Raw genomic sequence first — 25,172 nt, 5'->3', positions numbered from 1 at the left:
TTAAAATTAAAATCAGGTTAAACCAACACAATCTCACGGCAATTCGTAACTTTTTCATGTAGTGGCTAATTCGTATGAATTCGTACGATCTAATTCGTACAATTTAGTACGATTTGCTTATCCCCCAATGACGGTTGGGGTTAGGGGTGGGGTCAGGTGCCACACCTCCTTTTTAAAATCGTACCATTTCGTACGACTGAACTCGTACAAATTCGTACGAATTAGCCACTAAACTGGCAAAACGTAAAATACTTACGTTTTCTCGTGAGATCAGGCTGGTTAAACAGGTTTTAAATGAATGAAAATGAAAAGAAAGACATAATAGTCTTTATTACTTCATAGTCTAATTCACCCAAAAAAAGATTTTTTGAAGAGGAGGAAACTGGTAGGCTGTTGAGTTTGTCAATGGTTACCAGTTTCCAACATTATTTAAAGTATCTTCTTTTGTGTCCAACAGAAGAAATAAACTCTTAATGGCTTGGAAAGATTTGAGGAAGAATAAATAGTAAGCACACTGCAAAAAATGCCTTTCTTACTTAGATTTTTTGTCTTGTTTCTAGTCCAAATATCTAAAAATTCCTAAATCAAGAAGAATTTTCTACACAAGCACAACATATTGTCTTGTTTTGAGAAATAATATGCCATTATTAAGTGAGTTTTTCCTTAAAACAAGCAAAATAATCTGCCAATGGGGTAAGCAAAATAATCTTACCTCAAAAGAAAAAACAAGATTAATTTGCTTACCCCATTGGCAGATTATTTAGCTTGTTTGAAAGAAAAACTCACTTAATAATGGCATATTATTTCTCAAAACAAGACAATATGTTTTGCTTGTCAAGAAAATTCTTCTTGATATAAGAAATTTTAGATATTTAGACTAGAAACAAGACAAAAAATCAAAACAAGAAAAGCATTTTTTTGCAGTGCATATGTTTCTTTTTTGGGTAAACTAACACATCCAGACATATTGAGTGATTTGTGATAGGGTCTTTTTCGACCCAAGAGGGATTTAGAAACTTCAGAAATTACAGTAAAATATGACCCGAGTGTTTTATATTGCATGCTTAGGCATAAATTAAAATACGAAAATAGCTTAAAATGACATCAGTGCATTACGGCTGTACGGCTCCGCCCCCTTGTTACGTTAGACGGGAAGCCGAAATTAATTTTCATGTGAAGCAACACGCCCCTAAAACAGCAAACTGTGTAAACGCCCCAACATGCCACTTTTTAACACATTATAATAGAAACATCTGAACTGTGTGTTGAACTAAACCTACTCAGAAGAACTATAATATTAATATTAAATCATAAAAAATGGGTAAACTATGTGTACTTTAAGACGAGCAAAATAATCTGCCAAATGGAGTAAGCAAAGAAATCGTATGTCAAAAGAAAAAACAAGGTAATTTTCCTCACCCCGTTGACAGATTTAGCTTATTTTAAGGAAAAATTTACCTTATTTTGGCATATTATTTCTTGATTTAATTTTTTTTAGCCATTTAAACTAAAACCAAGTCAAAAAATCTAAATAAGAAAAGCATTTTGTGCAGTGGATCTGTGTTTTACCTCCTAAACTGTTGATGTTTTGGGAGATGAAGCATATAGATATTTTAAAACTGTTTTACTCTTCAGATACTCAGTTTTCTAGGTCTGCACATGACAAGAAATGTATGATAATTGACAATATAACTTTTATTTGATCCACACAACTCTTTCTTAAACATGTAAAGCCTATTTTTAATTTGACGTTTATTAAAGTTCGAGACAAATACATGTGTGTACATTAGAGTTTTTGTTTAGCTTCATAATCAAGATTTATAGCTCGTACATTATGATATACACTAGCTTAGTAAGAATATGGAGATAAGGTAGGAAAGCAATACCTCATTTTTATTCAGCGGAATAATAATGTGCAATTGCAGAAACTTATAACTTATATATAAAAAGTAAGATGAGCTTGAACTGTAAATCAGTTGGAAACTTTATAACATCACTGCAGGATACCTAAATAAGATGCATAAAAATGTCTGTGGTCATTCTGTATCTCCCTGTAATGTGTGTTTAAACGATGATATTAAAATTCTTGGTTTTATGATCAGAACTCTCAGGTTTTTATTCTGGGGGCAAAATGTAGAATGCAGTACAATACTGGCAATACAAGATAAACACATTTAAAAGCCTTGTTGTATCATGTATCATACATAAAAGTGCTATAGGGATAATCTAATAAACCTGTTCAACTTGAATTATTATTATAATAATTTTACATTACTTTTGATTGTTAACTTCATAAAAAGCATTAAAGATTTCACAGCAGAAAATATGCATGCACTAAGAGCTGAAGGTTTAATAAATACTGATTAAAATTAATAGATCAATAAAGTATGCAATTTTTTATCAGATAACAGCAGTCACGTGGTTAATTATTCTGTAACAGCTTTTTTTGAAAGTAATTTTTGATCATCATGATTATTTAGTGGCCTGAATCTGATATGATATATAAGCTTGCATTGTTTACTTGTGTGTTAAAGGGTCTGTACAGTATGTCTAATTCAAAAAGCCCTCTTAAAGGAACACTCCCCTATTTTTATAATGTTTTGGAAATAGGCTTATATTACGACTCCTCTAACGTTTAACAGTTCAGTTTGACCATTTTTAATCCATTGACCTGATCTTAGTCAGACGGAAACACTTTTAGCTTAGCTTAGCGTAAATCATTGACTCGCATTAGACCATTAGCATCTAATAAATCACAAATAATAAAAAAAATTAGTTTCTTTATCTTCCTATTTCCTTCTGTGGTTATTTTGTGCACTAAGACCAACAGAAAGTGAAAAAGTTGCTATTTGCTAGGCCGATATAACTAGGAACTATACTCAATCTGGTGTAATAAAGAAATTCTGTGGGATTTTCAGGCTCTGCATAATATCATTGCGCCTGCTGCAGCCATGGTACGTCAGCAAAGTTTATCGATTATTATTATTTATTTCTAAGATTTATTTTTGGCCTTTTATTAGATAAGACAGTAATCAAACAGGATGCAAAGTCTGAGAGAGAGAGAGTGAGGTAGGGTCAGGAAATGTTCTCAAGCCGGGATTCAAACTCTGGACGCCCTGAAGTGTTTCCGCACCATATTGGCGCAAAAGCCTAGTGATTAGTGCCGACGTATAGTGCGGTAGCACTTCAGGGCGTCCCGAGTTCAAATCCCGCTAACCACTAGACTATTGCCCCGACACTTTATCAATTATTATTACCACCTAAGGTAAGATTTCTCCCACTTTACATATTTGCTGCATTTATAAAGAGTCTGTATTTTGGAGTCAGTCTGTCTAATGCCATTTTTAATGTACGATTTGATTGGACGGGTATCAAAGGACTGAATATTCTGCTTGGCCAATCACTTTAGACAAGAAAAAAAAATTATATAAGTATAAGTAATTATTATATAATTATATAAGTAGCGACTGCAGGTCAGGGAAAAATACTGCGGTAAAAGTACCAATATAGCACTATAAATGAAAGTATATGCTTGTAAAACTACAGTTGCGGTCAAAATTAATGTTATTGATTATAATATTTTATTTATGTTATTATTATTATTTTTTTCCCCCAAATATTTCCAAAATTATGTTTAACTGAGCAAGGAATTTATCACAGTATTTCCTATAATTTAATAATTCCTATATTTTTTCTTCTGGAGAAAGTCTTATTTGTTTTATTTCAGCTAGAATAAAAGCAGCTTTTAAAATTTTAAAATCCATTTTAAGGTCAATATATATATATATATATATATATATATATATATATATATATATATATATATATATATATATATATATATATATATATATATATATATATATATATATATTGACCTTAAAATGGTAATTAGGCAAGTTATTGTATAATGATGGTTTGTTCTGTAGACAATTGAAAAAAAAAATATATATACACACACATATATATATATATATATATATATATATATATATATATATATATATATATATATATATATATATATATTTATATATATATACATACATACATATATATACATACATATATATATATATATATATATATATATATATATATATATATATATATATATATATATATATATATATATATATATATATATATATATGTGTGTGTGTGTGTGTATATATATATTTTTTTCCAATTGTCTACAGAACAAACCATCATTATACAATAACTTGCCTAATTACCCTAACCTGCCTAATTAACCTAGTTAAGCCTTTAAATGTCACTTTAAGCTGAAAACTAATATCTTGAAAAATATCCAGTCAAATATTATTTACTGTCATCATGACAAAGATAAAATAAATCAGTTATTAGAAATGAGTTATTAAAACTATTATACTCAGAAATGTGTTGAAATAAACCTTCTCTCCATTAAACAGTCATTGCAGGAATAATTATGAGACTCAATTTCAGTCATGTAAGTATTTGTAATTCATTACTGTACACCATCTCTCTTGTTACCGCCAGGTTGACAATAACGTGACCCGTCACCTGGACAGCACTCTGAAGAGGGACGACTGGGATATTCTGATTCTTCATTATCTGGGTCTGGACCACATCGGGCACATCAGCGGACCCCACAGCTCTCTAATAGGACCCAAACTCATGGAGATGGATGACATCATCAAGAAGATCCACGCCTCGCTCATCTCAAAGGTGCGTTTTGCTTGGTGTTTTGTGATCTGCATTTTAATATTTGATGATTCTTTAAAATGGAAAGTTTAGGCTAAAGTGTAAAATAAAGCCATCATTTGCTTTTCGTCTGACCAGAATGGGAGAATTAAAGGGATAGTTCACTCAAAAATGAAAATTCTCACCCTTGACTTGTTCAAAACCTATCTGAGACTCTTTTTTTCTGTTAAACACAAAAGAAGATACTTTGAAAAATGCTCTAGCTGTCTCCCGTTGACTTCCATTGTACTTTTTTCTCACAATGGAATTTGATTGGTGCCAACAACCAGCGTTCTTCAAAATTTCTTATTTTGTGTTCAACAAAATAAAGAGACCCATAAAGCTTTAAAACCACACGAGCGAGAGTAAACAATGAGGTAATTTTCATTTTTGAGTGAACTATCCCTTTTATAAAAGTGAATTATTAGGACTTCTCTGAAACCCCTGCTATTTGCCTTCCTGAACATTCATTAAGTGGAATCATTTATCGGGGTTTCCCTCAATTTTGTCTGTTTCCAGTCTTTAAGTGCTCTTTTTAGTGCTGTTTGCTCAGTCAAGCATCATTAATACTATTGCTCATACTCAGGGTTATTGATGTGAAACCCTTGACACAAAGCATTCAACTTAGCCAATGTTTTAAATAGTTGAAAGACATACAACTTCTTAATATCTAAAAGTTCACAATGTAATAGAAACTGTTGTGGAAAAAAGATTCTGGTCTGCAAAAATATTCGAAGTCTCTAAGTCAAACTTTTCAAAAAATGACAAAATCTGAGATCTCCGAAGTCTTTAGGCAAAGCAGTTCATTGTTACAGCATCAGTAACAACAGAGACAGGTCGTTCGAGTATCTGCCGAACATAGGCTTGCACACAGTTTAAATACATAATTTACACATTACACACCTCCATCAGCTTCTCTGCTATTGGGATCTTAAATCTCTCAGCTGCCCGCCACCAATAGAATCTCAGGGTCTTTCAGGGGTCTTACCCATGTCCAGTTAAGGTCTTTCCTTCCTGCTTCAAAAGCGATGAATAAAAAAAAACACTCAACAATATATCTTGTTCACTGTCCATTGAGCTGTGAACTGTAAGTTCAGCTGAAGTTCATGGGTACTCATAATTTTTAGATGTCAGTATAAATGAGTGTGGGCGCACATGCATGTGTGCTTTATTATGAGTTACAGAACAGAACGCAGGTTTTCTTTTGGCCTTTCCTCCATAAATCTACCCTCATTGTGACATTAATGCTGCTCTTCTAATTTATCTTCTCATCTCTGACTGCATTTGCACAGAATTACTTTTTTATTTACCAAAGCACACATACCTGATAATAATGCCACAGGTATGGGTAACAATATAATAGATACTAATAATAATAATAATAATAATAATAATAATAATAATAATAATTCAGAAATCACTCAAATAAGCATATAAATGAGAGTAAAACATTCATCAGAAATTCATCAAGACACAATGAATGCCCCAACAAAACTCAACCCTAGCAACCAATAATTCAGTTTAATTCAAGTTTATTATCTGTGTTTATTATCTTATTATTATTATCTGTTTGTTATTTTATTGTCTGTTCAAGTGTATTAGTCTGTCTGTGCCTTGAACATTATCAGAAAGGCTATTCCAAAGTTTAGGAGCCATATATGAGAACACTAGACCTCCTTTAGTGGACTTTGCCGTTTTGAGATCTTCAAGAGCGAGTTGGATTGTAGTAAGACAGAAAGTTGGTTAGATAAACAGGAGCTAGACTATTTAAAGGTGCAGTAGGTGATTGTCTTCAGAAGCATTTCTTGTTTTGCTGGTTGAAAGTCTCTTCACATTTCAATAGCAATGATTACAATTGATGAATTGTAGTAATATAAAGTACTATGAAATTTTCTAACTGGCGAATGACATGATCTAGTGGGTCTCTGTCATCTTTAATGTGCAGTTCGTGATTTCAGGAGGCAATTTTTTAGGACGACTGGGGGAAAGATATTATGCTAACCGGTTAGCATTTTGACAGATCACCAACTCCACCTTTATTTAAAGCTTTATAGGTAGCAATAATAATACACTAAGCAACAGCCAAAATTTTTGTGTCCTCTGTCAGAACAAGGCTTATTTTTCCCTCTCTCTCTTGTTTTGTTCCTGAAAACTCTGCTCTGTATTTTTAAGGATTATGCAGTTCTGCTACATTCTGACCCAAATATAGACTCTTTTTCACACAACTTTTTCCCTATGGGCGGTTTTGCTTGTTTCAACCATGCTTATTATAGTTAACTAAAATTGAAATAGTGTCCTCTTATGCTTTTACACTGTCAACTCCCTTTAATCTACATAAAAAACCGCTGTAGGGCTGCAAAGAATAAAGTCACTCCTGCAGGAGTCCTTCTTTTCTCGTACTTTTTCTTCTAGGATCAGACTAATAACAGTATCCTAAATACAAACATTTCTTCATATAATGTTAGGATTGTGATGTTTTAGGGCAGAGGTTCTCAAAGTGGGGGTCGGGACCCCCCGAGGAGTCGCGGGACAATGAAGGGGGGTCGCCTGGTGATTTTCAAAAATCAATTAATTTTTATTAAACCTTAAGACTTACTGTATTTTATCAATAACCTACTGAAGAGAAAAAAATAGTCGTTTATAGTTACTTTAAACTATATAGTTACTATAGTAGCTTATAGTTACTAGTTCTATTGGATTGCGACTTCTCGGGTAATTACATTATACTAAAGACACAGCAATACTGTCAGATGCAGCAGATTTTGTAACACCAGGTTAAACTTTCTAGCCCATTTACAGCACTGACATACATAAAAAAACGAAGAGGAGACTTGGGTCTATTGGTGAGTCCATTGCATACAAGGTTTCTGTATTTATAACCACCACCTCAGAGAATATTGGGGGTCACGAGTCACTGGCATTGTCATTTTGGGGGTCGCTGGCTGAAAAGTTTGGGAACCCCTGTTTTAGGGTCTAGTTGAGTTATGCAGACATCCCATGCGAATTTGATATAAAAGCTCGGAAATCATGGACATGTCCAACCCCCACCCCACCCCCCATCTCACCTCTGTTATGCTCTTCAACTTTATACAGATCGCATCGTCACCAGCGTAATCACTGAGCAACAGCCTGAACTTTTTTTGTTGAGTCTTTTCTGAAATTATCTGCCATTTAATATCAAGCATTTTCGAGCATTTCTAAGAGTTTAAAGTTCTTACTTAGATCCCAGCTCTGAGCTGGGATCAAACTGGTAATTCTTTGTATGGGAGTTGGTTGCTCTAACAAGGAGGCTAAAGACCATGGCCTCAAGCATCTATCACTAGAGCACCTTTAGAGGTCAGAGGAGTGAGGTTTACATGCCCAGCACTTTTGCTAGCTGGCACCCCCTTAAACCTCAGTCCCATCCCGGACAAGCCTCTAAGTGTAACTCACCTGTCTTACTGCACCCAACCTGCTCTGAACTTGGATCGAACCGATGATTCTTTGCATGGGAGTTGGTTGCTCTAACAAGGAGGCTAAAAACCATGGTGTCTAGCGTCTCTCACTAGAGCACCTTTTGAGGTCAGAGGAGTGAGGTTTACATGCACAGCACTTTGCTAGCTGCCCTCTGTTAACCTCACTCCCATGCCAGACAAGCCACCAAGTGTAACCCACTGGTCCTACTGCACACAACTCGCTCTGAGCTGGGATCGAACTGGTCATTCTTTGCATGGGAGTTGGTTGCTCTAATAAGGGGGCTAAAGACCATGGCCACTAGCACTAGAGCACCTTTTTAGGTCAGAGGAATAAGGTTAAGTGCACTGCACTTCGCTTGCTAGCCTCTGTTACACTCACCCCCTAAACCTCACTCCCATCCCGGACGAGCCCCCAAGTGTAACCTACCATTCCTACTGCACCCAACCCAATCTGAGCTGAGATTGAACCAGTGATTCTTTACATGGGAGTTGGTTGGTCTAACAAGGAGGCTGAAGACCATGGCCACTAGCGCTAGAGCCACTTTTGAGGTCAGAGGAGTGAGGTTTACCTGCATAGCACTCCGCTAGCTGATCTCTGTTACACTCACCCCTCTAAACCCCAGTCCCATCCCGGACAAGCCCCCAAGTGTAACACACTGGTCCTACTGCACCCAACCTGCTCTGAGCTGGGATCGAACTGGTCATTCTTTGCATGGGAGTTGGTTGCTCTAACAAGGGGGCTAAAGACCATGGCCACTAGCACTAGAGCACCTTTTAAGGTCAGAGGAATAAGGTTAAGTGCACTGCACTTCGCTTGCTAGCCTCTGTTACACTCACCCCCTAAACCTCACTCCCATCCCGGACGAGCCCCCAAGTAGAGATCTGCGCGGGACTAAATTTTGAATCCCGCCCGCACCCGCCAGGTTTTAGCCCGAACCCGACCGCTCCCGCTTATATTAAGAATTTATTCTCCCGCTGCCCGACCCGCCCCGTTTTCTGCTCGCCGTGCCCGATCCCGCTAAAGAGCGGATTGATTCGGGCCGGAATCGGGCAGTGCGTCCACAAGCATCCGGAGTCCGGCAGCCAGAGCCGAGCTGAGTGGTAAGTCTCTGACAGGCGAGGATCTAGCCGGAACTGGCCCGAGTGTATTTTGTTATCTGGGAAAGCTCTCTCTCATTCGCGCGCGCACTAACATACACACACACAAGCACCAAGCACACACACAGGCAAAGCTCGCTCTCGCTCTCTCTCTCTCTCTCATTCGCATAGCAATATCCGCGATATTGCTAGACAGCCCGCTCCCGTCCCAAATTAAACCCGTTACCGATCGCTCCCGCGATTTATTCGGAAATTTATTCGGGAATGCAGACCTCTACCCCCAAGTGTAACCTACCGGTCCTACTGCACCCAACTTAATCTGAGCTAAGATCGAACTGGTGATTCTGACATAAGAGTTGGTTTAACAAGGAGGCTGAAGACCATGGCCTTTAGCGCTAGAGCCACTTTTGAAGTCAGAGGAGTTAGGTTTACCTGCATAGCACTACGCTAGCTGATCTCTGTTACACTCACCCCTCTAAACCCCAGTCCCATCCCGGACGAGCCCCCAAGTGTAACCCACTGGTCCTACTGCACCCAACCTGCTCTGAGCTGGGTTCGAACTGGTGATTCTTTGCATGAGAGTTGGTTGCTCTAACAAGATGACCTCAAAAGATGGTTACATTTAGAAAGTTATTTCATACTACAATATGCCACAGTTTAGTGTAATAAAAACTAAAGTGTGTACCACAGTGTTTATTAGCCTACAGTTTACCAGTTCAGTGTTGTACATATTACAGTATACATTAATTACCAAAGTGTTGTAAATACTTAGCTATATACAGCAGTAGACTATTAATTTCACAACCTTTCAGGTCAGCAAAACCTACATAGAAACACTCTGTGTACCTTTTTATAGCTCTCTATTTTCTCATTATTTTTTACCCAAAGCAGTTCAGTAAGTTGTTTTTTCTCTCCTGATTGTCAGATGATGTTTGGCTCAGTGACGTTTCATGCTGGATTGTGGGGCAGGAATGAGTCTAGCAGGCTGTTCATGTTATACTTCTCAGAGTTGCCATGGAAACACGTACTTGAGAACTTAAAGACCTTCCAGGCACATCAGTCACTCTCATTTCTGTCATAAAAGTTCAATAATTAGGCCTAAAACACCTTTTCAACAACAGCGAATATAAAAACGCATCTTTTTTTCTCTCCTGAAGAAGACTTTTCGCCTCTTCTGTACTTCACGTCAAGTTTTTGTCAGGAAGTTTACTTTCTGTCGGTGACACCTCTCTGGGTAATTACGTAATTATGCAATTATGCACATTGAACTATTTTGCTATGTGACATTCGCCCCGTCTTATTGTATGTCTGATTTGCAGAATTTTGTTCTTGCTGCCTAGTTCTGCAGCAGCTTCTGTAAGTCTTAAAGGGGACCTAATATGCAAAAATCACATTTACAAGTGGTTTAAACACAGTTGTGTGGTAACATTGTGTGAATATAGCCAGCATCTAACGGATAAAATTAGTTAATTCTATTTTTATAATCACACTTTATTAAAACAATCTGCAGAAACACTTTGATTGACATTCTCCCTTTGTTCGTGTCATCAGAGTGGGAAAGCCCCGCCCACTAGCAATCTCTTCTTCATTAACATAGACAGCCCTGAATAAGAAGCAGCCGTCTGCCATTAGAGTTTTGATGAATGAATGAATGAATCATTTCCGAAATGGGCATCTATTGATTCATTTTAAAATGCCATCTTATGGTGCTTTTCATAAGTTGTCAAATAATTATCTGTTGTCCCTAAAATGTCTTTTACCCAGCTCAAAATACCCAGCGGTTCATTGAATATAGCTAGTCACCTTTTGCCCCTATTCAGTTGTGAGCAAAAACACGCCATTTTCACGCGTGTCCCTTTACATGCAAATGAGCTGCTGCTTTCCAGAAGAGTGCAGAGTCATTACACATCATTCTGCCATTCCAGAAACAACAAAACAAGTGAATTTCATGCAGCCAAAATGTCAGAAATGAGCAGTATATTAGATTAAATCCTCACATGTTCAAACTGGAGTCAAACAATGATAAAGAGGAAGAGCTTACAATATCTAGACTGAACCAGGATGTTTATGAATGAATCGGAGGGACACATTGAAGAGCACAAATGATTGACATTTCAGACCCCCATGACCACTTGCACAGGGAAGGTGTTTGGCACCACAGACTGGCAACCGGAGAGCCTGGCCTCTGTTGTGATTATAAGTGCATGGTCGTAAGCGCATGTTGCAGGTGTACCTAGAGCATGTCTGAATCCACCTTTGCTATTTTAAGCACGGGAAAAACAGTCGACGTGCCTGGCGCATAGTCTAAAATTGTTGTCCTTCTTCTCTTAATGCGTTATGGAGGTTTTTTGGTTACATAGTGTACCAGGATTTACAGAAAATTAAAGTTGATATTTTCTATCGGCCAATGTGGCTAGGAACTATACTCTTATTCTGGTGTAATAATTAAGGAACTTTGTTGCCGTGTGATGCACCATGGCTGCAGCAGGTGCAATGATATTACAAAGTGCCTGAAAATAGTCTCCAGCTAGATAACTAGATAACTGCACCCATGGTACAACCACAAAGTTCCTTGATTACGGCAGAATCTGATTTGATGAGATTTGAATGATTTCTGCTTACAAATTTTCCCAAGTAAATAGCAAATGCACTATGGTGCGAAAACAACCCACTCTTAAAGGGAATGGAAGATAAGATAAATGAAGACTCTGGGCTTGAGTTTAATGATCTAAGCTCATGGTCTAAAGCGCGTGTCGCTGGTGTACTAAGAGCATGGTCGAATCCACTTTTGCTATTTTAAGGATGGGAAAAATAGTCGGCGTGCCAGGCGCATATTTAAAAAGGGCTGTCCATATTTTCTTAAAGGGGTATGGATGTGTTTTAGCTGTAAAGTGCATTAAAGCAATTCGAGTCTCATCTCACATTCCCTTTCAGAGTGAATTGTAGTCGCACCATAGCATATTTGCTAATTACATGGCAGAATTTGCAAGCAGAAATCGTTCAAATCTATTCGAATCGGATTCTGCCGTAATAATCAAGGAACTTGATACACATGGGTGCAGTTATCTAGTTATGTAGCTGGGGACTACTTTCAGGCACTTTGTAGTATCATTGCGCCAGCTGTATCCATGGTACGTCACATCACAGCAAAGTTCCTTGAATATTACGATAGTTCCCATAGCAATATCAGCTTATAGCAACTTGTCATTTTCCGTCAGTCTTAGTACACGATGTAACTACAGAAGAGTCAAGCTTTAAATAGGAAAATCATCTAAACTCTTTGATCACTTTTGAGCGAGATGCTAATGGTCTAATCCGATTCAATGATCTATGCTAAGCTAAGCTAAAAGTGCGGCCACCAGACTTAGAAATTTCCTGAATGGATTACAAAAGGTAAAAGGTAAGGTTTAATACTAAGGTGACTACTAATAAGGTTTAAACTGTAGGGGATTTGTAAAATGAATCTATTTACAAAGAAAAAACAGTGTTCCTTTATGGGATGTTTAAACTTTCTAAAAAAAATTTGCCTGAGGTTTTCAGTAAACTCGAGGAACCCGCACTATCGATTATGCCTCTAATAAAAAGCTCAATCTTTTTTTCTCAGTCACGGGGTCTAAACACACCTCTAGATTGGTGACATCTGTATAACCAGCTGCGTCCTACTTTAGCACCCCGCAGGCCTGCTGCCCATTATAATATCTGCATGCGAAATGTGTTCCCTCTGCAGGTGAGAGAGTTTTGGTCCCTACAGGAGCAGAGGAACCGCGGAGCTCCCCGCAGCACGGCACATCTAGCACTCATTAATCATCACAGGCCTTTATGAGAGATCTTACACCACTACCGTTCATGTGGGTTATTCACAGCGTCGCCTTAAGTAACAGTGAGTTTTAGGACATGATAAAACGGTGCGTCAGTGAGCATGTAGACGCTGAACGATCGAGGTTGTGTCATGAATAAGTCACATTTAGCTTGATCTTATAAAACAGTGGAACTCGGTGTACTATGAAATCATAATTTACTAAAAACATGCCTAAAATAAATTATTATTATTTTTTTTAATAATGGATATTTTTTGTTTTTTTTTGTATCAGTTTACAGCGGCTAATTCATAAAAATGAAAACCTGTTTTGTTCCATCACTTGCTAATCTGGAGAAGCTTATATATAATAATAGAAAATAATAGAAAGTCATGAAATAGACTGATATCCATAGAGGTTTTGCTGTGTTGAAATCATAGTCATTTGAGTATAATTCGTAGTAATCAAATTATTTTTATGAAAATGTTAAACACTTTATTTGTCACTTTTGTTTTTAATTTGTCAATTTTATTGCTTAATAATATACATATATTAATATATGTGTATACTGTAAGCACACGTGTGTGTATATATGTATATTTACATGAATGTATATGTGTATTTAGTTGAAGTCAGAATTATTAGCCCCCTGTTTATTTTTTCCCAAATTTCTGTTTAACAAAAAGATTTCTTAAACACATTTCTAAACATAATAGTTTTAATAACTCATTTCATAACTCATTTCATAACTCATTTCTCATTTAACTAGGTTAATTAGGTTACCTAGGCAGTTTAGGGTAATTAGGCAATTTTTGTTTATCGATGGATTGTTCTGTAGACTATCGACAAAAATATAGCTTAAAGGGGCTAATAATTTTGCCCTAAAATGGTTCATAAAAAATGTAAAACTGCTTTTATTTTTCTATGTATCAAAATATTAGAAAATAATGAATCGGAACATCAGAAATAATGTGTAGAAATATCAGAAGTTATGTATATAAATATCGGAAAATAATGTATCAAAATATTGGAATATAATGAATCGGAATATCAGAAATAATGTGTAGAAATATCAGAAGTTATGTATATAAATATCGGAAAATAATGTATCAAAATATTGGAATATAATGAATCGGAATATCAGAAATAATGTGTAGAAATATCTGAAAATAAAATATCAAAATATTGGAAAATAGTGTATTGTAATATGGAAAATAATGTCTTGGAGTATTGGAAAATAGTGTATTGGAAATTTAGAAGTGATGTATTTGAATATCAGAAATAATGATTCAGAATATTGGAAAAAAGTATATCAGAATATCGGATATAATGTATCGGAGTATTGGTAAATAATTTATCGGAATGATGGACAATAATGTACCAGAATATTGCACAATACTGTATCAAAATTTCAGAAAATAATGCATGTGAATATCAAAATATCGAAAATAATGTATCATAATACTGGAAAATCATTAATCGGAAAATGATGTATTGAAATATTGTAAAAAATGTATTGGAATATTGAAAAATCATGTATTGAAATATAGGAAATGATGTCTTGGAGTATTGAAAAATAATGTATCAGAATATCGAAAAAATGTATGTGTAGTATTGTAAAATAATCTATCAAAATATTAGAAAAAAATGTATTGGAATATCAGAAATAATGTTTTGAAATATCTAAAAATAATGTATCAAAATATTGGAAAATAATGTATTGGATTATCAGAAATAGTGTTCTGAAATGTTGAAAAATAAAGTATAAAAATATATATAAATATAAATTAAAAAAATATTAAAAAATAATGGATAAGTATATTTCAATATTGGAAAAAATGTATCGTAATATCAGAAAATTTTGATCAGGATATTGGAGAATATTATAACGCAATATCAGAAATAATGTAAGTGTGTATTCTCTCTATTTCAGATGAACCGCCTTTATCAGAATAGCAGAAAATAATGTATCGAAGTATTAGAAAATAGTGTATCGGAATATCCGAAAATAATGTATTGGAGTATTAGTAAATAGTGTATCTCAATATCAGTAAATAATGTATCGGAATATCCAAAAATAATGTATCAGAATATCGGAAAATGTATCGAAAAATAATATATCAGATAATAATGTATCAGAATTTTAGAAAACAATATATTGGAATATCGAAAATTAATGTATCGGAATATCGGAAAATGTATCGAAAAATAATTTATCAGATAATAATGTATCAGAATTTCAGAAAATAATTTATTGGATTATTGTAAAATAATATATTGGAATATCCAAAAATAATGTATCGGAATATAGGAAAATTTATCGGAAATAATGTATCAGATAATAATGTATCAGAATTTTAGAAAACAATATATTGGAATATCGAAAATTAATGTATCGGAATATCGTAAAATAATTAATTAGTATATCAGAAAACAAAATGGGAAGTGAGTCAGGTGTGCTTTTGATTTTATTATCTTTGAAATGCGTCTTCTTAAAGCCTTGACTCTTTACCTGTGTTTCCTCTGAGCAGTCTCTGACTTTCCCACACTTTTTTACACCTAAGAATAGTTATTAGTTGTTTAGGTGACCATGGTTTCGTATCGCAATTTCTGCTTTTCTACCACCTCAGCCATGGTATTAATTGGTCGTTTTGGGGAGGCATGTAAATTTTCAAGGTTTTCTATGTGAGTCCAAGGAAACATTCAGAGGTGCTTGTGAATATTGTCATCTTGTTTATTTGTTGAGAGCTCCACTGCACTGTGTAAGATCATGTCGAGACTGTAGTTTCTGTACTGCAGTTCAATAGGATATTGATTCCTCTCTGATATCTGATGAATTATACTCTGAGTGGGATTGTTTGCATGAGATGGAGGGAAGAGAGGGAGAGTCTGTATCCCTGAGGAGATGCTTTTGTTTTTCTGACAGATGCATTTATAATAAAAATGAAACGATGCCTATATCAGTGTATATATTATTGTTTTCCTAGAGGATTTTGTGTATCAAGACTATTTTAATATAGTATTTTATTGTGGCTAGAGTGCAACTATGAAATCATAATGGAAAAATCATATTTTCCAGCAGTATTGCAGTGTTTATTACACGTTTTGTTCCTGTCCTTGTAATGTTTAATGAAAATAAGTCACCTTGCCTCTTCTCAAATTGTTGTTTACTATCGTGTGGGATCTCACATGAGATCCACCAACATTAAGCCATAACCATCCAACCATAGTATAATATAATAGAGCTCAAGTTGTTTTAAGTTGGGACAGTATGGAAAACGCAAATAAAAAAAGAAATTAGTGATTTCCAAATTTACCGTGAGCTCCGATCCCTTACTGCATCAAGAATCCTCATTCATCTATAAGCGATATCACCACATGGGCTCAGGAATACTTTGGCAAACCTTTGTAAAGTACCACAATACGAAGTTATATCCACAAATGCCAGTTAAAACTGTACTGTGCCAAAAGGCAGCCCTATGTTAACAGTGTCCAGAAGCACCGTCTACCTCTCTGGGCTTAGAGGCATCTGGAATGTCCCATCACACAGTGGGAACATGTACTGTGGTCAGATGAATCAGTATTTCAGGTATTTTTTGGGAGAAATGGGCGCCGTGGGCTCCATACTAAACAAGAATTGTCCAGACTGTAACCAGCATCAAGTCCAAAAGGCAGGGTCTGTCATGGTATTGGGTTGTGTCAGTACCCTGACAATGGTAACTTGTACTTCTGTGATGACACCATTAATGCTGAAAATAACATATTTCATCAAGACAATGCAAAACCACATTCTGCACACATTACAGTCTTTGCTTTGAAGAAAGAGGATTGAGGTACTTGATTGGCCTGTCTACAGTCCCGACCTGTCTCTAATAGAGAATTTGTGGTGCATTTTGAAGCGCAAAACACGACATCAAAAACTCCGTACCATGATTTTGAAATCACTGCTTTATTTTTTTTTTACTTGCATTTTCCATACTGTCTCGACTTTTTCCGATCTGGGTTTTATGTGTTTGTTTATTTACTTATTTATTTTATTTAGTTTTGGTTTTGTCTAGTTTAATTTTAGGTTTAATTTAGTTTTAAGTTTAGTTTAGTATAGAAAATTGTGTAGAATATCAATATTTCTCCTAGTATCATATTGGAGGTTGGAAATTCCTGTATTGTGACAACACCTCAAAACAAGAAATTCAAATTCCTGGTGAAAGAAAAGAAGAAAAAAATTGTATCGGACATCATTCTCATTTTCAGTATTACAATTGCTAAGTATGTCAGAGCAGTGAATCCTGGCCGATCAGCAGAAGTGCAGCTTTTTCAGCCGTGACTCTGACATCTGCACTTTTGTCTTCTTGAGATGAACTTTTGGGCTTCAAAGAGGAGCAGATGGTGCTGGTCTTCTTTCCTTATAGACCACATACACACTGCATACTCTCTGTAATAATCTCAGCAACTAGCCAATGGATACAGACTGAAGCTTACCCGATTCAAAAAGCCGACTAAAAATAAGTCTGTGATTTGAAGTATTTAACTGAATCACTGTAATTTGAACAAATCATCCAGAACAGTTTTATGAACCGCATGAAATGATTCTTTGAATAGATTTGACTTATTAACTAAAGTGGATGTCAGGATGTCCATATATTTCAGATTGTTCCTTGCACAAAATTATTGTATGACTTGAAATAATGTCACACGGGTCACTTTAATGATACTTTTAGGTCACTTTTGTATCATTGTGCCTTACTTTATTGAAATTACATGGAGGAGAACTGTTCTTCAGAGTTCAGTTTCTTCTTTTGTGTTACAGAGAAGAAATTGATATGACTTTTTAAAGGAGTTTTACTGGATTATTACTTTAGAATGCTTCTTGATCAGCATTTGTTCCATAAAAACGCTTTTAATGGTTATGAAAAATGCCTTTATTGATTAATAAGTGGCATTTATTTTGTTCCTGCTTTTTGTTTATTCCTGCAATGCAAACAGATCTTAAAGTGAACAGAATTCATGAGTAATGTAAAATAACATGCGTGAATGTGATAGGGGCATTTGATTCTGTCACTAATTGTTAAACAATCTAAACCGCAGACATTAACCGCAGAAAACAGGGTTAACTATAACAGAGTTAACCGTAAAAGAACTGACCTTAACAAATTTGAGAGTAACAGAGTTGACCCTGACAGATTTGATAGTAACAGAGTTGACCATAATAAAGTTGACCATAACAGAGTTGACCTTAACAAAGTTGACTATAACAGAGTTGACCTTAACAAAGTTGACTTTAACAGAGTTGACAGTAACATAGTTGCCCTTAACAGAGTTGTCCTTAACAGATTTTATAGTAACACGAGATGACCATAACAGAGTTGACCATAACAAAGTTGATCATAACAGAGCTGACCTTAACAGGGCTGACCTTAACAGAGTTCACAGTAACAAAGTTGACCGTAACAGAGTCGACAGTGACAGAGTCGACCATAACAGAGTCAACCTTAACATTTTCGGCAGTAACAGAGTCGACCTTAACAGAGTCGACCTTGACACAGTCGACCTTAACAGTGTCACCCTTAACAGTCTCGACAGTAACAGAGTCGACCTTAACAAGTCAACAGTAACAGGGTGGACAGTAACAGGGTCGACACAAACAGAGTCGATCTTAATAAGTCAACAGTAACAGAGTGGACAGTAACAGAGTGGACAGTAACAGAGTGGACAGTAACAGAGTGGACAGTAACAGGGTCGACCTTAACAGAGTCGACAGTAACAGGGTGGACATTAACAGGGTCAACAGTAATGGAGTCGACAGTAACAGGGTGGACAGTAACAGGGTCGACAGTAACAGTGTCAACAGTAATGGAGCCGACAGTAACAGGGTCGACAGTAACAGTGTCAACAGTAACAGGGTGGACAGTAACAGGGTCAACAGTAATGGAGTCGACAGTAACAGGGTGGACAGTAACAGGGTCGACAGTAACAGGGTCAACAGTAATGGAGTCGACAGTAACAGGGTGGACAGTAACAGTGTCAACAGTAACAGTGTCAACAGTAACAGTGTCAACAGTAATGGAGTCGACAGTAACAGGGTGGACAGTAACAGTGTCAACAGTAACAGTGTCAACAGTAACAGTGTCAACAGTAATGGAGTCGACAGTAACAGGGTGGACAGTAACAGTGTCAACAGTAACAGTGTCAACAGTAATGGAGTCGACAGTAACAGGGTGGACAGTAACAGGGTCAACAGTAACAGTGTCAACAGTAATGGAGTCGACAGTAACAGGGTGGACAGTAACAGGGTCGACAGTAACTGTGTCAACAGTAACAGGGTGGACAGTAACAGGGTCAACAGTAATGGAGTCGACAGTAACAGGGAGGACAGTAACAGGGTCGACAGTAACAGTGTCAACAGTAACAGGGTGGACAGTAACAGGGTCGACAGTAACAGGGTGGACAGTAACAGGGTCCACAGTAACAGGGTCCACAGTAACAGGGTCGACACAAACAGAGTCGACCTTAAAAAGTCAACAGTAACAGAGTGGACAGTAACAGGGTGGACAGTAACAGGGTGGACAGTAACAGGGTCCACAGTAACAGGGTCGACACAAACAGAGTCGACCTTAATAAGTCAACAGTAACAGAGTGGACAGTAACAGAGTGGACAGTAACAGGGTGGACAGTAATAGGGTCAACCTTAACAAAGTCAACAGTAACAGGGTGAACAGTAACAGAATGGACAGTAACAGGGTGGACAGTAACAGAATGGACAGAAACAAGGTCGACAGAAACAGAGTCGACAGTAACAGGATGGACGGTAACAGGGTGGACAGTAAAAGGGTCTACAGTAAAAGGGTCTACAGTAGCAGTCGACAATAAGAGTGTCGACAGTAACAAGGTTGGCCTTAACAGAGTGGTAAGTTGTAAGTAACAGAGTCGACCTCAACAGATTTGACAGTAACAGAGGTGATATTAACATGGTCGACCTTAACAGTCAACCTTAACAAGTCGACAGAAACAGTTGAAAGTAACAGATTTAGCAGTAACATAGTTGACAGTAACAGAGTTGACCTTAACAGATTGGATAGAGTTTATATGTAAAAATTTTATAATAATAATAATAATAAAATAATAATAATAACATGATTTATCAGCCAATCAGCTGTCTTCTTTTTCATGCTAAAATCAATCAAGAATTTATTATGCGATACCAGAATCGTGGCCGTTAGATGGTACATCACCTTTACTTGAAATACAAGTCTTTCTTAACTTAATAAATGCATCAATTAAAAACAAACAATCATACTTAGCCCAGTCTTTTAAATATAGTTAACTAGATGTACTTTCTCACAATCTGAGTACATGCAAAATCACACAGCAAATCCCCTTTGATTAGATGTTCTTGATGTGGTCGTCTTCCAGGTGTTTGTAAGTGAGAAGACAGAGAGTGTGAGTCAGATGTGCGTCATTTTTTATTGAGGTGAATGAGCGGCGGTCTCTAAAAGCCCCTTGACTGTCACTGAGTATCCAGACGCTACTCATTACACACAGCGAGGTGTTTCAGAGCCAATCTCTCTGTTTGACAGTCTTCCCAACAACTACAGTCTGCTCCGATGCCTCTGGACACACCATCTTCACTTTAACATCTTCATTCTCTGACTTCCTGTTTGCCTGGCTTGTGCTGTGATGTTTGTGATTTTTTTCATTTGCTGACGGCTCTCGCATTCTCACGGTGCAGAAACCATCACAGCTAATGAGATTTCTCACATCTCTTTTTTTCTTACACTTTTTTTTCATTTTTATCTTTTTTTGTGTTTACAGGATTTTGTAAGCAGTTGTTTAGAATAATAATCTGAACGTGAGATAAATCTATTCATTCATTCATCCATCCATCCATCCATCCATATTTTTCACTTTCCATCCATCCATTTATACATCCATCCACATATACATCCATCCATCTATCCCCACCTCCATCCATCCATCCATCCATCCATCATCCCTTCATGCATCCATTTATAGTATCCATCCATCCATCCATCCATCCACCTATCCCTACCTCCATCCCTACACATCCATCCATCCATCCATCCATCATCCCTTCATGCATCCATTTATAGTATCCATCCATCCATCCATCCATCCATCCATCCATCCACCTATCCCTACCTCCATCCCTACACATCCATCCATCCATCCATCCATCCATCCATCCATCCATCATCCCTTCATGCATCCATTTATAGTATCCATCCATCCATCCATCCATCCACCTATCCCTACCTCCATCCCTACACATCCATCCATCCATCCATCCATCCATTTTATTCTATCTGTCCATCCATCCATCCATCCATCCATCCATCCATCCATCCATCCATCCATATTTTTTACTTTCCATCCATCCATTTATACATCCATCCACATATACATCCATCCATCCATCTATCCCTACCTCCATCATCCCTTCATGCATCCATTTATAGTATCCATCCATCCATACATCCATCCATCCACCTATCCCTACCTCCATCCCTACATCCATCCATCCATCCATCCATTTCATTCTGTCTGTCCATCCATCCATCCATCCATATTTTTCACTTTCCATCCATCCATTTATACATCCATCCACATATACATCCATCTATCCCTACCTCCATCCATCCATCCATCATCCCTTTATGCATCCATTTGTAGTATCCATCCATCCATCCATCCATCCATCCATCCACCTATCCCTACCTCCATCCCTACATCCATCCATCCTTCTATCCATCCATCCATTTCATTCTATCTGTCCATCCATCCATCCATCTCATTCTATCCATCCATCTATCCATCCATCCATCCATCCATCCATCCATCTCATTCTATTCATCCATCCATCCATCCATCTCATTCTATTCATCTATCCATCCATCCATCCATCCATCCATCCACCGATTCATCATTTATCCATCCATTCATCCATCCATCCATTCATCCATCCATCCATCCATCCATCCATCCATCCATCCACCGATTCATCCATCCATCCATCTTTCTAACTCCCCACCTATCCACCCACCCACCTATCCAATAAAGAGTGTTTATTAATTAACATCCATTAATGGCTTAGTTATTATGGTTAACAAGCAAAAACTGCTCACAATTTATGTTATTAAATATATATATAAATAGATAAATAAAATGTATATTAATTAGAAAATGGATGACAAAGGAAAAATAATTAAGTACTGAATTAAACACTGAAATGGAAATACTATAAATAAATAAAACCTGAAACTGAGCAAATGCTTAAAAAAAGGACTGAAATTCAAATTCAATTCAGGTAATATTTCACTAAATTTTAAATGAACTATAATAACATTTTCTGTAATAATAAAATAATATTGGTTATTTTTTTAGTATCATGACATAAAATGTCTTTTATTATTATTATTATTAAGTTATTATTATTATTATTATTATTATTATTATTATTATTATTATTATTATTCAGTTATTATTATTATTATTATTATTATTATTATTATTATTATTATTATTATTATTATTATTATTCAGTTATTATTATTATTATTATCATTATTATTATTATTATTATTATTCAGTTATTATCACATTCTCTTATTCTGTTATTACTGCCTTGTTATTTATTATCTTTTAATATTTATCCATATCTTTAAAAGTAATAGATGGGTTTTCAAATCCTTCTGACGGATTGATTAACAGAACAGCCTCATAAGAGTCCTTGTTCATTCATAAATCTGACTATATTGTTTGCATTTAACTGCACAGCACAAAGATCTATCATCTTCTTCCTCATGTTTTATATGAAATCTTTCATTCAGACTCCTCTACAACAGCTTCTTTCAACATGCTCACGTTCTCCTGATTGGGGTTCGCTCTACTTTCCTGCATTCCTTTTTTCTTCTCCCACCAATACTACATCATTTTCTCTGTATCTCTCCTCTCCTGTATTCCCTCGCTCCTCTGGCCGGCGTCAGAGATGAACACATTGATTCATTTCTCTTCCTCCAGCAGAACGATTGCTCCATCCCTTTGTGTCCACACAGACAAATCCCATAAAGCAAGCTGTGGATTTGAGCCTGGACACAATAGGAGATGTGCTCTCCAGCCGCTGGCCTTCGCTCTCTGGCTCTCAGCGCTCAAGTTTCTCGCCTGAAGTGGGAGTTTCGGATTATATTCCGTTATTCCCACTCATGTCGTATAAATCACAAGGCTTCGGAGAGTCTGAATATAGTGGTACGCTCGGATTTCTCGTCCTCCTTTTCCCGGACACTCTCTCTCCTGTGAAGATGAGATTTCAGGCTGTAAATTGGGCCATGCTTTTATACATTCACCCACTTTTTTCTGTCTGTTTTCTCTAATTACATGCAAATCTGTCATTTGCCTCATTTCGGGACAGTGTGATGTTTAACAGTTTACTGCCTAGAGCTGCACAATGTATTGAAAAATGCTGTTATTACAATAATATAATGCAATATTCAAACCGCAGTGTGGTGCAATAAATTGCTTTTTTTTTTGTTAGGGATTCACAGATGTCAGCTTTTTTAGATCTTTTTTATTATTATTATTATTATTAGGTGCGAAAAACATCTATTATTACTGGTTTATTTTAATAGGATCAAAAGGATTAAACACAATAAATCTGATCCAAAATAAAACTTTGGGTTTACATAATATATATGTGCATTATATAGACTCACCGGCCACTTTATTAGGTACACCTGTCCAACTTCTCGTTAATCAGCCAATCACATTGCAGCAACTCAATGCATTTAGGCATTCAGTCATGGCCAAGGTGATCTGCTGCAGTTCAAACCGAGCATCAGAATGAGGAAGAAAGGGGATTTAAGTGACTTTGAATGTGGCATGGTTGTTGGTGCCAAACGGGCTGGTCTGAGTATTTCAGAAACTGCTGATCTACTGGGATTTTCACGCACAACCATCTCTAGGAGTTACAGGGTATGGTCTAAAAAAGAGAAAATATCCAGTGAGCGGCAGTTCTGTGAGCGCAAATGCCTTGTTGACGCCAGAGGTCAGAGGAGAATTGCCAGACTGGTTCCAGCTGATAGAAAGGCAACAGTAACTCAAATAAGCACTTGTTACAACCGAGGTCTGCAGAAGAGCATCTCTGAACACACAACACGTCCAACCTTGAGGCTGATAGGCTACAGCAGCAGAAGACCAAACCGGTTGCCGCTCCTGACAGCTAATAACAGGAAACTGAGGCTACAATTCACACAGGCTCACCAAAATTGGACAATAGAAGATTGGAAAAATGTTGCCTGATCAGATGAGTCTCGATTTCTGCTGCCACATTTGGATGGCAGGGTCAGAAATTGGCATCAACAACATAAAAGCATGGATGCATCCTGCCTTGTATCAACGGTTCAGGCTGGTGGTGGTGGTGTAATGGTGTGGGGGATATTTTCTTGGCACACTTTGGGCCCATTAGTACCAATTGAGCATCGTGTCAACACCACAGCCTACCTGAGTATTGTTATTGAACATGTCCATTCCTTTATGACCACAATGTATCTTCTGATAGCAACCTCCAGCAGGATAACGCACCATGCCATAAAGCGTGAATCATCTCAGACTGGTTTCTTAAACATGACAATGAGGTCACTGTACTTCAATGGCCTCCACAGTCAGCAGATCTCAATCCAATAGAGCACCTTTGGGATGTGGTGGAACGGGAGATTCACATCATGGATGTGCCGCTGACAAATCTGCAGCCACTGCCTGATGCTATCAAGTCAATACGGAGCGAAATCTCTGAGGAATATGTCCAGTACCTTGCTTAATCTATGCCATGAAGGATTAAGGCAGTTCTGATGGCAAAACGGTATCCAAGCTGGTACTAGTAAGGTGTACCCAATAAAGTGGCCGGTGAGTATAAAAAGCTAACTGCGAGGTGGAGTATATAGGTTTCATAGAGGGCTCATATTGACCCTATTCTACAATGCCTAAGTGTGCTAGTATTTGCAATTGTTTTAGAAGGTCTGATTCAGTCCCCTATGTTAGAAATGACTAGGAATAATAAATGTCAAAAAACAATGACAGCAAGCAACATAAC

At 36.7% G+C, this 25,172-nt stretch overlaps 1 protein-coding gene across 7 annotated transcripts in view; it reads left to right on the top strand.

The window, feature by feature from the left end:
* Positions 1-25,172, top strand: part of pigg (phosphatidylinositol glycan anchor biosynthesis class G (EMM blood group)) — a 218,338-nt gene that overhangs the window by 20,748 nt on the left and 172,418 nt on the right. For all 7 annotated transcript variants that reach the window (XR_012390142.1, XR_012390141.1, XM_073922448.1 and 4 more), the window contains exon 4: positions 4,519-4,707. Coding sequence is in view for 5 of the 7 variants with exons in the window: in XM_073922448.1 (XP_073778549.1) it covers positions 4,519-4,707 (189 nt within the window). In the remaining 2 variants the exon portion in view is untranslated. The remainder of the gene's footprint in view (positions 1-4,518; positions 4,708-25,172) is intronic.

The sequence above is a fragment of the Danio rerio genome, chromosome 14 (assembly GCF_049306965.1).
Source record: "Danio rerio strain Tuebingen ecotype United States chromosome 14, GRCz12tu, whole genome shotgun sequence".
In the NCBI taxonomy this organism is placed as follows: Eukaryota; Metazoa; Chordata; class Actinopteri; order Cypriniformes; family Danionidae; genus Danio; species Danio rerio.
The sequence above is the reverse complement of the archived record's forward strand: the minus strand, read 5'-3'. Positions and strand labels throughout refer to the sequence as shown.